General features: G+C 43.7%; 1 protein-coding gene across 2 annotated transcripts in view; it reads right to left on the bottom strand.

Moving 5' to 3' along the window:
* Positions 1–12,669, bottom strand: part of SMARCC1 (SWI/SNF related, matrix associated, actin dependent regulator of chromatin subfamily c member 1) — a 157,394-nt gene that overhangs the window by 73,616 nt on the left and 71,109 nt on the right. For both annotated transcript variants that reach the window (XM_034759721.1, XM_034759722.1), the window contains 4 exons: positions 11,860–11,973; positions 10,753–10,906; positions 10,237–10,350; positions 6,694–6,753 (listed from right to left, as the gene is read on the bottom strand). In XM_034759721.1, the coding sequence (XP_034615612.1) occupies positions 6,694–6,753; positions 10,237–10,350; positions 10,753–10,906; positions 11,860–11,973 (442 nt within the window). The remainder of the gene's footprint in view (positions 1–6,693; positions 6,754–10,236; positions 10,351–10,752; positions 10,907–11,859; positions 11,974–12,669) is intronic.

The raw sequence follows: 12,669 nt of genomic DNA, 5'->3' as shown, positions 1-12,669 counted from the left end.
ACCGAACTATACTTTCACCCTCTGAGGCAGTTACTCCAATTTAGGACTAAGGCGAGGGAAGCTTGTACAAGTGTTGAATATGCTGTAACTTGTCCTGTGGGTAAAGAGGACATCAGTCTCCAGGACTATAAATATAGCACCTTGCACTAGCACTATACATACATTTTTTTAAATCTAAGAAGTCTAGAATGAATTGCTTTCCAGACTGGAGTCCTGCCCTCATAAGCCTGCAAGGAAGTGTTTTCGCAGCTGCAATAGCCTCAGCTATAATTGTTTTCATCAAAGCCATGGTCATCGTCGGTCACACGGCACTTTGGGCTGTCAAGAATGCTGAGTCAGCAAGGAAAAACACAAGCTGAGGAGCACTCTGGAAGATGTGAAAAGAGACTAACCAGATGGAGAGCTGAGCTGAAAATTGAAATGTTATAGATTTGTTGTGCATTGACCAACTTGAAGAAATACATCTACACCAGGTGGTGACCAGATATGTGTCATTCTGGAGGTCTCTTAACCAAAGATCGGTTGGGACGCAATTTGTCCCCGATATTTCACTCTTTGGGCTTTTTTGCGCTCCGCCAGCGGACCCCCCACCCCCCATGTGTCCTGATATTTTCTTCCTCTCATCTGGACACCCTACCCACACCACGTGGCCTAAGATCTTGTTTTGTATGATTGTTTATAAGTGGTTTAGTTCTGCCTTGTTGAAACGTTTGAATCAGTTTCTCTTGCAGAGTTTAAAACTAGTGTAGCTCGACGTAGTAAAGAGATCTCCAGAATGACCTCAGTCCACTGCTGTACCCTCCACCCAAAGTGTAGGAAGCAGGATTAGGTGGGCAAATGCAACACAAACAAAATTCCTATTTAATACTTCAGAGGAGAGCAAATGTTCTCTGTCACTATAACTTAAGAAGCCAGAAGGGGAAGGGCAACATGAATTATGAAAATGTCCAAAATCATAAAACTAAGCAATCAGTACCAAAAGCTAAGGTTCTTTTAAAAGATACCATGGAAAGGAGAAATACACCCAGGAAATCAGAGATTCTATTTGGTCATCTGGTCCATATTACAGGCACCAATGGAGGGTTGTTCTTTAAGGTATTGTTATCCTGTGCTTTGTCCAGTCCAATTTTAAATGTCCCAAGCAATGGGGCTTCTGTTACTTTCCTTGGAAAACATTTCCACAGTTTAGAAGATCTCAGCATCAAGCAGAATTTCCTTATATTCAGGCTATAGATTTCTTTCCCTAATTTAATCTAATTACTGCTGGCTATACCCCCCTTTTATCACGTTAGAAAGCTAGACTGGCTGTATTTTTGCATAATATGATTCAGTGCATTCTACTTCATTGCTTATTATTTTTCTGTTAAACTAATGTTTAACTTCCCACAACACTTGCCCTTATTATGGACTGCTGAAAATGCTCTTGTAGCAATGTAAGGCATACAGTGCTACACTGAGATACAAGTGAAAAAATGGCAAATGAGGATGCTAGGAGAGAAGCAGATTTTTCCCCCTCCAGTCATTCAGTCTATGGATAGTAGGGGAATAATTATCTTGGATAAGACTTTCTTTGGAACTTTCCTGCACATATTTGCCCAAAGCTACCCTGAGGATTTAATTGGATGGAATTGGCTCGTTGTAGCAGGATCACTTAAGCTTGAACGGATATCCTCTCTTTACTGTTTTATTTATAGGCTAAAAACCAAAAAGACTGAACAAATAGCATGGGCTCAGGACTCATTCCTTGTTTAATAAGCACTTGCTGAATTTGGGGTGTTGTTTATTTGGATTATTCCATTCAGCCCTGGCAGGCCTGGGGACAAATTAAGCCTTGGATAGGGGGTGGTGGAAGCAGCGGGGCCAAGGACGATGGGGGTAGGGCAGGGAGGCAGCAGGGGGCTGGAGCCCGAAGCCGCACAACCAGAGTCTGCTGCCCCATCACTCCAGGGTTGAAGCCCAAAGTCTGAGCCCCACTTCCCCATGGAAGGTGGGGAACTCACCGGCTGCCTGCTCCTCCAGGTGTCTCCAGAGCCCAACCCCTCCGCTGGTGGCCCCAGCAACCAACACCAAGGCGGTGCATCCAGGAGCGACAGGGAGGGGGAGGGGCCGCTACTTTATACCCCCTCCCCAATCAGTGTCCAGGAGGCTATGGCCACAAGAAAAGTCCCTGGTGGCCACATGTAGCCACAGTGACCGCATTTCAGAAACGCTGGTCTAGAGTCTCAATACATGTTAACTCGGACTATGGTTTTGCTATACAACTACATGACTAGGTGGCTACCTCTTAACTTGCTTCCCCTATTAATAGTGATGAAAGTGAAAAGTTAACAACATGCAACAGAATCATCTGTATTCCAGGAACAGATATGCTTCAAAAAGGAATGTTAGCAGTTTCCTCTAACACCTTGTGGGATAGCTGCGGAGCTGTGAACATTATCAGAACTTCACAGCATTCACTTTACTTGCAAATATATACACATCACTCCAAGGGCATTTCTTTCATAGTGTAAAACCACGTTTTCAACTATCTGTTTGCCTCAAGACCTCACTACATTGTAAGATACACTCAGGCACATAATAGGATTCTGGGGCTGCAGATACAGGAATCACATATTACTGGAAGTTAAAACACATTTTATATAAAGATATTCTTATGAATTCAGGAATGGCAGCACCACCATCCATAGTTCTAAACTGCATGAGATCTCTCAACTGTCTTATTCCATTTTACATACGTGACTCTTTTTAAGAAGCTACCCCAATTTTTAAACTCAATTCGTTGAGGCGGTCAACAAGCATGTGGACAAGGGGGATCCAGCAGATCTAGTTTACTTTCAGAAAGTGATTTTCAGAATGCTTTTGACAAGATGGAGCTAGGCTGTTCTCAGTGGTGGCAGATGACAGAAGAAGGAGCAATGGTCTCAAGTGGTAGTGGGGGAAGCCTAGGTTGGATATTAGGAAAAACTATTTCACAAATGGGTTACCTAGGAAGGTGGTGGAATCTCCATTCGTAGAGGTTTTTAAGGCCCGGCTTGCCAAAGCCCTGACTGGGATGATTTAGTTGGGGTTGGACTAGATGACCTCCTGAAGTCTCTTCCAACCCTAATCTTCTATGATTCTAAGATCCCTCACCAAAGGCTCTTATGCAAAGTAAGCTGTCATGGGATAAAAGGGAAGGTCCTCTCATGGATCGGTAACTATTAACTGGTTAAAAGATAGGAAACAAAGGGTAGGAATAAATGGTCAGTTTTCAGAATGGAAAGAGGTAGGTAGTGGAGTCTCCCATCGGATCTGTAGTGGGACCAGTATTATTTAACATATTCATAAATGATCTGGAAAAAGGGGTAAACAGTGAGGTGGCAAAATTTGCAGACAATACAAAACTACTCAAGATAATTAAGTCCAAAGCAGACCGCTAAGAGCTACAAAAGGATCTCACAAAACTGAGTGAGTGGGCAACAAAATGGCAGATGAAATTCATTGTTGATAAATACAAAATAATACACTCTGGAAAACATAATCCCAACTATACATATAAAACAAAAGGTTCTGAACTAGCTGTTACCACTCAAGAGAGAGATCTTGGCGTCATTGTGGATAGTTCTCTGAAAACAGCCACTCAATGTGCAGCGGCAGTCAAAAAAGCGAACAGAATGTTGGGAATCATTAAGAAAGGGATAGATAAGAAGACAGAAAATATATTGCCTCTATATAAATCTATGGTACACCCACATCTTGAATACTGCATGCAGATGTGATTGTCCCATCTCAAAAAAGATATACTGGAATTGGAAAAAGTTCAGAAAAGGGCAACAAAATGATTAGGGGTATAGAACAGCTTCCATATGAGGAGAGATTAATATGACAGGGACTTTTCAGCTTGGAAAAGAGACAACTAAGGGGGAATATAATAGAGGTCTATACAATTATGACCATGTGGAGAAAGTAAATAAGGAAGTGTTATTTACTCTCTCTCGTAACACAAGAACTAGGAGTCACCCAATTAAATTAATAGGCAGCAGGTTTAAAACAAATAAAAGGAAGTATTTCTTCACACAACGCACAGTCATCCTGTGGAATACTTTGCCAGAGGATGTTATGATGGCGAAGACTATAACAGGATTAAAAAAAGAACCAGATAAACAGGTCCAGGATGGGAAGGGACGGTGTCCCTAGCCTCTGTTTGCCAGAAGCTGAGAATGGGCAACGGGGATGGATCACTTGATGATTACCTGTTCTGTTCATTCCCTCTAGGGCACCTAGCATTGGCTACTGTTGGAAAACAGGATACTGGGCTAGATGGACCTTTAGGTCTGACCCAATATGGCCCTTCTTATATTCTTATCAACAAAGAAAAATTACTTACCTGTACAGTAACTGAAATTCTTCAAGATGTATTATCCAGATGTGTATTCCACTCAAAGTGCACATGTGCTCATGCGCCAGGATCAGACATTTTTGCTAGCAATGTCTGGTCCATGCATGCGCCAACAGTACAAAGAGTGAAGCTGATTTAACTATCACTCCAGTTCTCCCTCTATCGCAGAGTCCTGGCATGTAATAGGACTCCTAAGCAGAGAGAAAGGAGGGCAGGTTGTCGAATACACATATGGACTATACATTTCGAAGAAAACTAGTTACTATACAAGTAAGTAACTTCTTCGAATGCTTGTTCCTATGTTGACTATTTGAGATGAGTCCCAAACAGTGACCTAAATAAGTAGATGGGCGCTTAGAGTCTTACCCAAATAGAGAGTGACGGATTGTTCTACTGAAAGAAGCTTCCACTCTGGACGCCTCTGCCACAGCAGTGTTTAGCAAGCTATGTATGGAACCCCAGGTGGCAGCTTTTTAAGTGTCAATAATAGGGACTTTTTTTAAAAGACAGAGCTCAAGCCTCCAGAGTTCTGATGGAATGGGCCTAATATGCTGGAACCTTATGGAATAAGTCCAAAGAGATCCACTTTTAAACCTGCCTTCCCTGGACTTTTTTGTCCATCTAGCCTAGAAAAGGACTTGCATATTCCACACTTTGCTGGCATATATGATTCCTCCAGACCAAACAGACCCAGAGTGTCAGTCATTCTAGGGAAAGGCTCTCTCACAAGTGGTGCAGTACTTCAAACCAGGAGATTTTGTATGAGACATCATCCCTAAATAAGAAAGCTTTTGATAAATAAAAGGGAAGAAAACAGGGGAGGTGCAAAGAAGTAAATTCACAAAAAACCTGATAACTATGACTAATACAACAAATTGCCAGATGTCAAAAAACACTAGCACTAGTAACTATTAAAAACTACTCACAAAATTCTTAGAAAAGATTTGAGGGATGCAGATACTGTAGCACTCCATCTTAAGCCTAGGGAAGAAAAGATGAACTGGAGTAGCAGCTGATCTGGCTCTGCCCTTTATACCCTCGATATGGTCCATGAGGGAGTCAGGGGGGTTTTGTTTACAGGTATAGGTATTTGCTAGGTAAGGCATGAGTATAAGCTAAAGCAATAATATAATGAACCTACAAGGCACGTAAGACAAGAACAGTTAAACAATCCATAAGGCCCAAAAACCTTAGCATAAGCAGTTAACCAGGAGGAACCTTAGATCATAAGGTATCATAAGACAGAATGCTGTAATGACTAAACTGCTGACAGGTAATCACAACATGCTAGTTTATACCAGCTTGGGATATTTTAAATTAGGATTATAGCAGATGTCTGACCACAAGAGTGCCATGGTAACTAATTGACATATATGCTAATGAGCTTGAAGTAAAAGGCCTAGTAACCTATGGGAGAAGGTAACCCAACATTAGCAGGGTGAGGAAATACAAATAAGGAAAAGGGGAGTAGGCACAATGTGTCAGCAGAACACATTATAAAAGTTGTATCACAGCCTGTGTGCACTGGGAGATGCAACTCTTGGGAGGTGCCAGGATGATGACCATTGGTGATGAGGAAGATAATGACTAATACTTCAGGTTCTCTTGCAAGGGCTGGTGACAGTATGTGGATGCTCAGACGTACATTGTGTATTACCTTTCTCTACCTTGCGAGGTTGGGGTGTTTGTAACTTTTCTAATGGTCTTAGATACAGCGGGTTTTTCCTAGGTGAGTGTGTTGCAACCGTGCACATCAAGGTTCCCAAGAAACCAGTAATTTTAATACTATTGGACCTGATCTTGGGACAAGAATTTACCAAATCTCAGAGTGTCAACTGGGAATTCTTAAGTAATCGATATAATTAATACATAATAGATCTGACAACAGTCCATGTGTGGCCTAAACAGACATGAAGTAAAAATCAGCAGTTGAGACCACATGTGCACCTCAAGTGGTGCGCAAACATGGACAATCACCGGAAGAACCACCAGATTATATTTCATATTACTAAGGATATAATTTTGTCTCAGAGTTCATAGATTCTGTGACTTTAACAGACCTCCGTGACTTCGTTGACTTCAGCCCTGGCAGCTCTCGATGGCGGGGCTCAGACTGTTAGTCCCCACCAGGTATTTTTCATAAAAGTGAGGGATAGGTTGCAGGCTTCCGTGAATTTTTGTTTATTGCCTGCGACTTGTCCATGACTTTTACTAAAAATACCCACGACAAAATCTTAACCTTAGATATTACATACAAAAGCCTCCTTTCTCTGGATTATCTTCAGTATCCAACATTCTCCTTCATCAGCTCTTACCTCTAGTAGCAGCAGCGTCTCTTGCTCTGTCCATTCTCTTCCAGCACTGGCTCCCTTACTCTATAAAGGAAGAAAAGTCAAGATAGATTACTTATCTTTGCAGGAGCACTACTTTGAGAAAAAGAACTTCTTGTAAAAGCAGCAGCTGTAGTGGTTCTATCTACTACCACAGCCTTCCCAGCAATCCTGCTATAGTTGATCATATCGCTGCTTACCGTAGGCAGCTGTCCAGTCTGCAAGAATTAAACATACTTTCCTATCCTCCTGTGTGTAACTAAGACAACACTTGCACAGTAGACAGGTCGGATTGTATTAGGTGTATAACGGATACAGTAATGTGCAGTTTGAGAGACTGAAGTAGTAGATCGTTACTAGGAAAACGATCCTCAAAAAGAAAAAAGAATCTCCACGGATAACTGATAAGGATATGCAAGCTCTCTGAAAAAGATGCATTCTCTCCCTGTAACTGCTTCCCTCAGTATGAGTATTTAGCACAGCAACATTCCCGAGTTTACTGTATTTACACCAAACTGATTTGGGAGTTACTTAAAAGTTTCCTTGAAACTACAGAACTCTTGGAGAGGATACTACCACCAGCTTCAGCTGATATCAACACCCCATCACAGATGTCAAAGCTTCCCTCATAAGGAGGGAAGGTTAATGGGGTTATGCAGTTCTGTGTAAGACACCGAATTAGTGCCAATAACTTATCCTTTCCCCAAATATCTGCACAGAGTACAGATCACTAACCCATGCAACACAAATTAAAAGTGTCAGCCATCAGACTCTCACAATTCTTACACAGGCGGTGTGAGTGCTTGAAAAGAAATTGTTACTCTTAAGGGCATTCTGTGCCAAAAAGTTAAAAATTATACATCAAAAAAATAAAAATTCTGCACACAATATTTTAAAATTCTGCAAATTTTATTTGTCAAATAAATGTGGAGGCTCCATCCAGCATGGCACTGGGCAGCACAGGCTACTGGCTGCACAGAGGTGGGAGATCACTGTGCAGCTCCCCCAAGGACACAGACTCAGTGGTGAAGCTGCACCCAACCCTGAGATAGCGCAAGGACCGGGCCTGCTCCAAAAACATCCCAGGGCCCTGCCCCTCTGTGGCGGGTGCACCAGATGTGGGCGGGCAGGCAGGCAGGCTTAGCCCAGGCAGGATCCAAGTGTGGGGGCAGGGGGGGGATCCAGGTTTGGGCTGAGGAGCCATGGGTGCAGGAAGTGGGTGGGAGGAAAGAGTTTGAGAGCTTCCTTCAGCTGGGGGAGAAATCTGGGGGTGGGTCTGACACAGCGCCAGATGCCGTGCAAGGGAAGAGGAAGTCCCATCCTGCCCAGCCCAGCCGGGACTAGCAGCTGAGCCTGCTGCAGGATAGGAGCCACCAACCAGGTCTTCCCCAGTCCCACCCCTGGCCCCACAGTGATTTACCTCTTTGCCAGCTTCTCTGGGGCCCCCGAAACATACTGTGGGAGGGTCGCATGACTGCTCTTGTGGCTCCCCTTTGATTCCCCATCAGAAAGTCATTTTTCTGTGGGGAAGCAAAGAAATCTGCAGGGGACATAAATTCTGCACATGTGCAGTGGCACAGAATTCCCCCAGGAGTAAATTGCATGTACACAAAAGGAAATCACTTTCGGGGGGGTGGGGTGGTGGTGAGGTGGGGGGGGAGGGGATGGGAGGAGAATCTCAAAGCCTAAGTCCATTTTTATAACTGTGTTTAAGAAGCGTCGAGGAGCACCTAGAGAAAAGGACAAGCACTCTCACTGAATGAGTATCAATCAAAAATAAGCGAATAAATCACACAATGAAATCTGGTACGGGTTGAATACCGATTTCTAGTAGGTACCCTCAGTCTTTAGAACAGTGTGACATTGTCAATAGTAATCCTCAATCTGTGTGCTCTTTGGGACAACCCATACTGCTCTTATGGAATCCACGTCCAAGCAGTCAGTCTGGTCTCAACTAGGGCGAGCGAAACGATGATCTGAGAAGAACCCTATATAGTTCCCGACATGAGGCAGCACTGAATAAATGGACCATGGTTTCTAGGATACCCGAGTACTGCCAAATACCTTCTCTTTAAGCAGCCAGAAGGGCAGAGGGAGAGAACAGTGTGAAATGCAGCAGGCAATCACAGAAGCATGGCATTTTGTCTTGACGCTGCATTGCAATGGTGAATCACAGCATTAAATCCGTTTGGGACATGCTGCAATGATGGTGTGTCAGAACATCACTTCATGACTTGGCTCAGAGAGCCACCCTTTGCTGATGAAGTGACCTTCCAGTTCTGTAAGACGAGGAACAATGTCCCATACGAACTGGGAAAACAGAACAATCTATACAAAAATTGACTAGTGGGAATTACCTCCCAACCTCCTATGAAATCTATTTCGAAACATTTAGCTTGCTGCATGTGATACCTATGATGAGAAGAGCCCTACCATTTTCACAGCTGTGAAAAACATATTATGGTCAGTGAAATAAGCCCTTCCCTGTGATATCTGATCTCCCCACACGCTGCTGGGAGTGCCCCAGCTGGGGGCGCCTAGCTCTAGCCTGGGCCGGGGAGGGACAGTACTTGTGCTTCCCCTACACAGCCGCTGTTGGTGGGGAAATCAGACCCTCACTTCTGTGCTGCAGCAGCTCCAGAGCTTGACTTGGGGCGCTGGGCTTCTGCCCCCACAGCTTGAGGCACCAGAGCTCAAGGTGCCCATTTTTCTGGAGGCCACCAAATTGGCTGGAGCCCCGGGCACTGGCAAAGACCAGAAACTAGGAGCTCCCAGCTGGGGTGCTCCCAGCAGCACAGGGGAGATCGGACCCACTTCCACAAACTTCTTCCAGTTGCACGAAGCTCCAGGGTTGCTGCCCAGCTGCAGAGCTTCCTGCAGCTGGAGGAGGTACTCGGAGGGGGGTCAGATCTCCCTGGTAGAGGGGCCATGCAAAGGAAGAGCAAGTCTTGTCTCTCACCCAGCCGGCTGGGACTAGCAGCCCCTGGCTGGAGCGCTCCCAGTAGCACACCAAGATCAGACTCACCTCCAGATGCAGGAAGCTCCGCAACTGCTGCCTTCAGAGTTCAGCAACACAGAAGTGAGGGTAGCAACTTCACGACCCCCCCCTACAACAGCTTTGTGACCCTCCCCGCCATGATCCCCTTTTGGGTTGGGACCCCCGCGGTTAGAACACAGTGAAATTTCAGATGTAAATTTTAAAACGCTCTGACCATGAAATTGACCAAAATGGACAGTGAATTTGGTAGGGCCCTAATGATGAGGTAGGAATTCCCAGAATGTTTGGAGAGGGACAGTGCTGATGAGCTTATGGGAGCGTAAAGGTTTGTATTTCTACTGCGTTAATTATGTTTCAGGCACCTGGCACAACTACAAGAGGCCACAATTTAGAATATTGTCCAGGTGGAAGACACATGGGACAAGGATGGAGGAGCAGCAACATCCCACCTAGTGATTATGTAATGACTAAGGTTTGTGGAAGAAAGCTAAATAGAAGCCAAAGGGAAAGAAAAACCCAAGCAACTTTACCTTTGCCAAGGTCTTCTTTGAGTAAATGTCTGTGCGAAGTCCAAAGTTCTGCAGGTCAGTAGGCTTTTCTTTGTTTTTCTCAGGAAAGCTCAACATCTGCTGGGCAGCAGGGACCTAAACAAAAACCCCAAACAAATTATCATCAAAATGCATCTACACAGGTGTGCACTGAACTAGCATTCTCCCCATGAACCATTATTTACACACAAAACTAGCAAATTTGGGTTTGGAGCGCTGCAACTGTAGGTGCAGCATTACTCTACAGAATGATGGAGAGATGGAAAATCTACTACTAACAGAATCTCACTGAGACTGAAGGGCATGTGAAGAGAAGGATGCATTTTTTTCAGAAAATGCATGAGCTACATACTTCATTCAGGTACGCACACCACTGCCCGTAGCTACAAATACAGACTAGTTAGGACTACATTAAGCCATTCCAAAATACATGTACCACTATTTCTATCTGAATAAGTGTGCGCACATGGACATGGTGGTGGCACCTGTAGGATTTACCTGAGGAGCTCGGAGATGAAGAGGCATAAGTCCAGAGGGGGTATCAGCAAGCACGTTGAAGTGAGGAGTAGGAGGAGGGCCCATTGCCATGGGACGGCTTTCTGGATCCACTTGGTAGTTAACTAGACCCCACTGCTCCAGAAAGGCATGCACTCTAGGAAACAACATTACATGATTAAAGTCTGAGGAAACAAACCCTGAAGCACATCTGCAGCTGCAGAAAGAAGATACCAGGGAGAAAGTTCAAGTGTGGAACTGTGATGCGTTTGCTGCAAATCAAACACAGGCAGGTTGAGCACTGTCCTATAGCTGTCTACACTTCTCCTTTATCACAGACAGGGAAACAGAACACATTGCATTAATTCTCAATGCAGGCTTGACAATCCCACTTCTCTGCATTCAACAAAATGAGAGTGGACCGACAATTTCAATTATGGGCAACGGGAAACCATTTCACACAATTCAGAAAACAGATCTAAAGCTAAGCCCGCTGATGTGAAAACTTCTTTGGAGGATGGGGGGGGAAGGGGAGGGGGAGAGGAGAGGAGAGAGAGAAAAGAGTGGGATGAATTGTGATAGTTTCCGTACTATGCATCAGTTAGCTTCCACCATCTGCCTCAGGGTGATTGTGCATCAGTGATGCTGTATGTATGGAGTATAACATGCTTTGGAATCTCTTGTACAAAAAAAGCTATTTTAAAAAAGTATTTATCACAATACAGATATAAGATGCTCACTTGGCAAAAAACACACAGTGAGCTGCCATACTGGAAATTCTAAAAACATACTGAAAAAAAATTGCATGGTAGAAGCTGAATATCACTGTATTAGTTAACATGCAATCTCTTGCTGGTCTCGGAGCCATGCTCACAGTATTTAACTTCCACTGTTATATTCACTGTCAATAAGGGTCTTATAAAATGTGGTGTTCACCACAAAAGGAAAAAAAACGATCTGCTAATAGAAACATAATTGATGCGCCCAGGCCCCAAGTCTTCTACCTCATTATGCAGGAGATATAACTTACAATTTGTAATAAAGCAGCTTCGCTGGGATAAAATGTATTGTTACAGCTAAGGGTAGTGGCTGCAAGATTTAAGATTTTACCTCATTACAGCACATACATCTCCAGTCAAGTTCCTTCTGCAGGCAGTGCTGGTCAAGTACTCCTGAGGGTTTAAGCGATACGTATCAATCATGAAGTTACGGTAAGCCAGGTATCTGGAAAGAGAAGGCAGTTCACAGACATTTGAAAATCTACACAGATTCATAGTATGTGTCATTTCAAATTCTGACCATTACTAAAATATCTCCATGTTGGCCCCCATCCTTCAATATGTACAGCAAGCCAGGGGTGCCTGATATTCAGTTCAAGGACCATAAAGTCCTAAAACTTATAACTGCAGGGTGACAGTGAAGCTGAAGACCTGCAGGGTTTTCTTGTTACTCCTAATGAACTTTGCAATCAATATAAAGCACAAGAAGTTAAGTGTGTATTTCTTTATCAAATTTGTTTGTGTGACATCATCTGACTCACCCCCTAAGCATTTTATATTTGTGTCTATTTAGTTTTAATCAGAGTCCATATCTTTCTGTGTGTGTTGTCAAAGTATCAACTATTCTTTATGTGTTTAATAAATAATCCGCAAATTAAAAGTAGCTCTCAGATTGCCAAAATAGCTCTCTCGTTGTTGTGAAATATAAGCAGGCAAACCCCCCTCTTCCCCCCTCCCCCCAAAAAAGAAAAAAAGTGAAAAAGCTCATTCGAAATGAGGGGCTCAACCCTGGCATTTAAAGATGTCCAGAATCATTAACAATTCATTGACATTTTTGTTTTGGTTCCAGGTGTGCTTTTCGGCCATTGACCCAAACACTTAAGATGCCTAAAGTATTCACATGGGTACAAGAGGTCCCCCA

Source organism: Trachemys scripta, chromosome 2 (assembly GCF_013100865.1).
Source record: "Trachemys scripta elegans isolate TJP31775 chromosome 2, CAS_Tse_1.0, whole genome shotgun sequence".
Taxonomy (NCBI): Eukaryota; Metazoa; Chordata; order Testudines; family Emydidae; genus Trachemys; species Trachemys scripta.
Note: the sequence above shows the minus strand (reverse complement) of the source record. Positions and strands in the feature narration are given on the sequence as shown.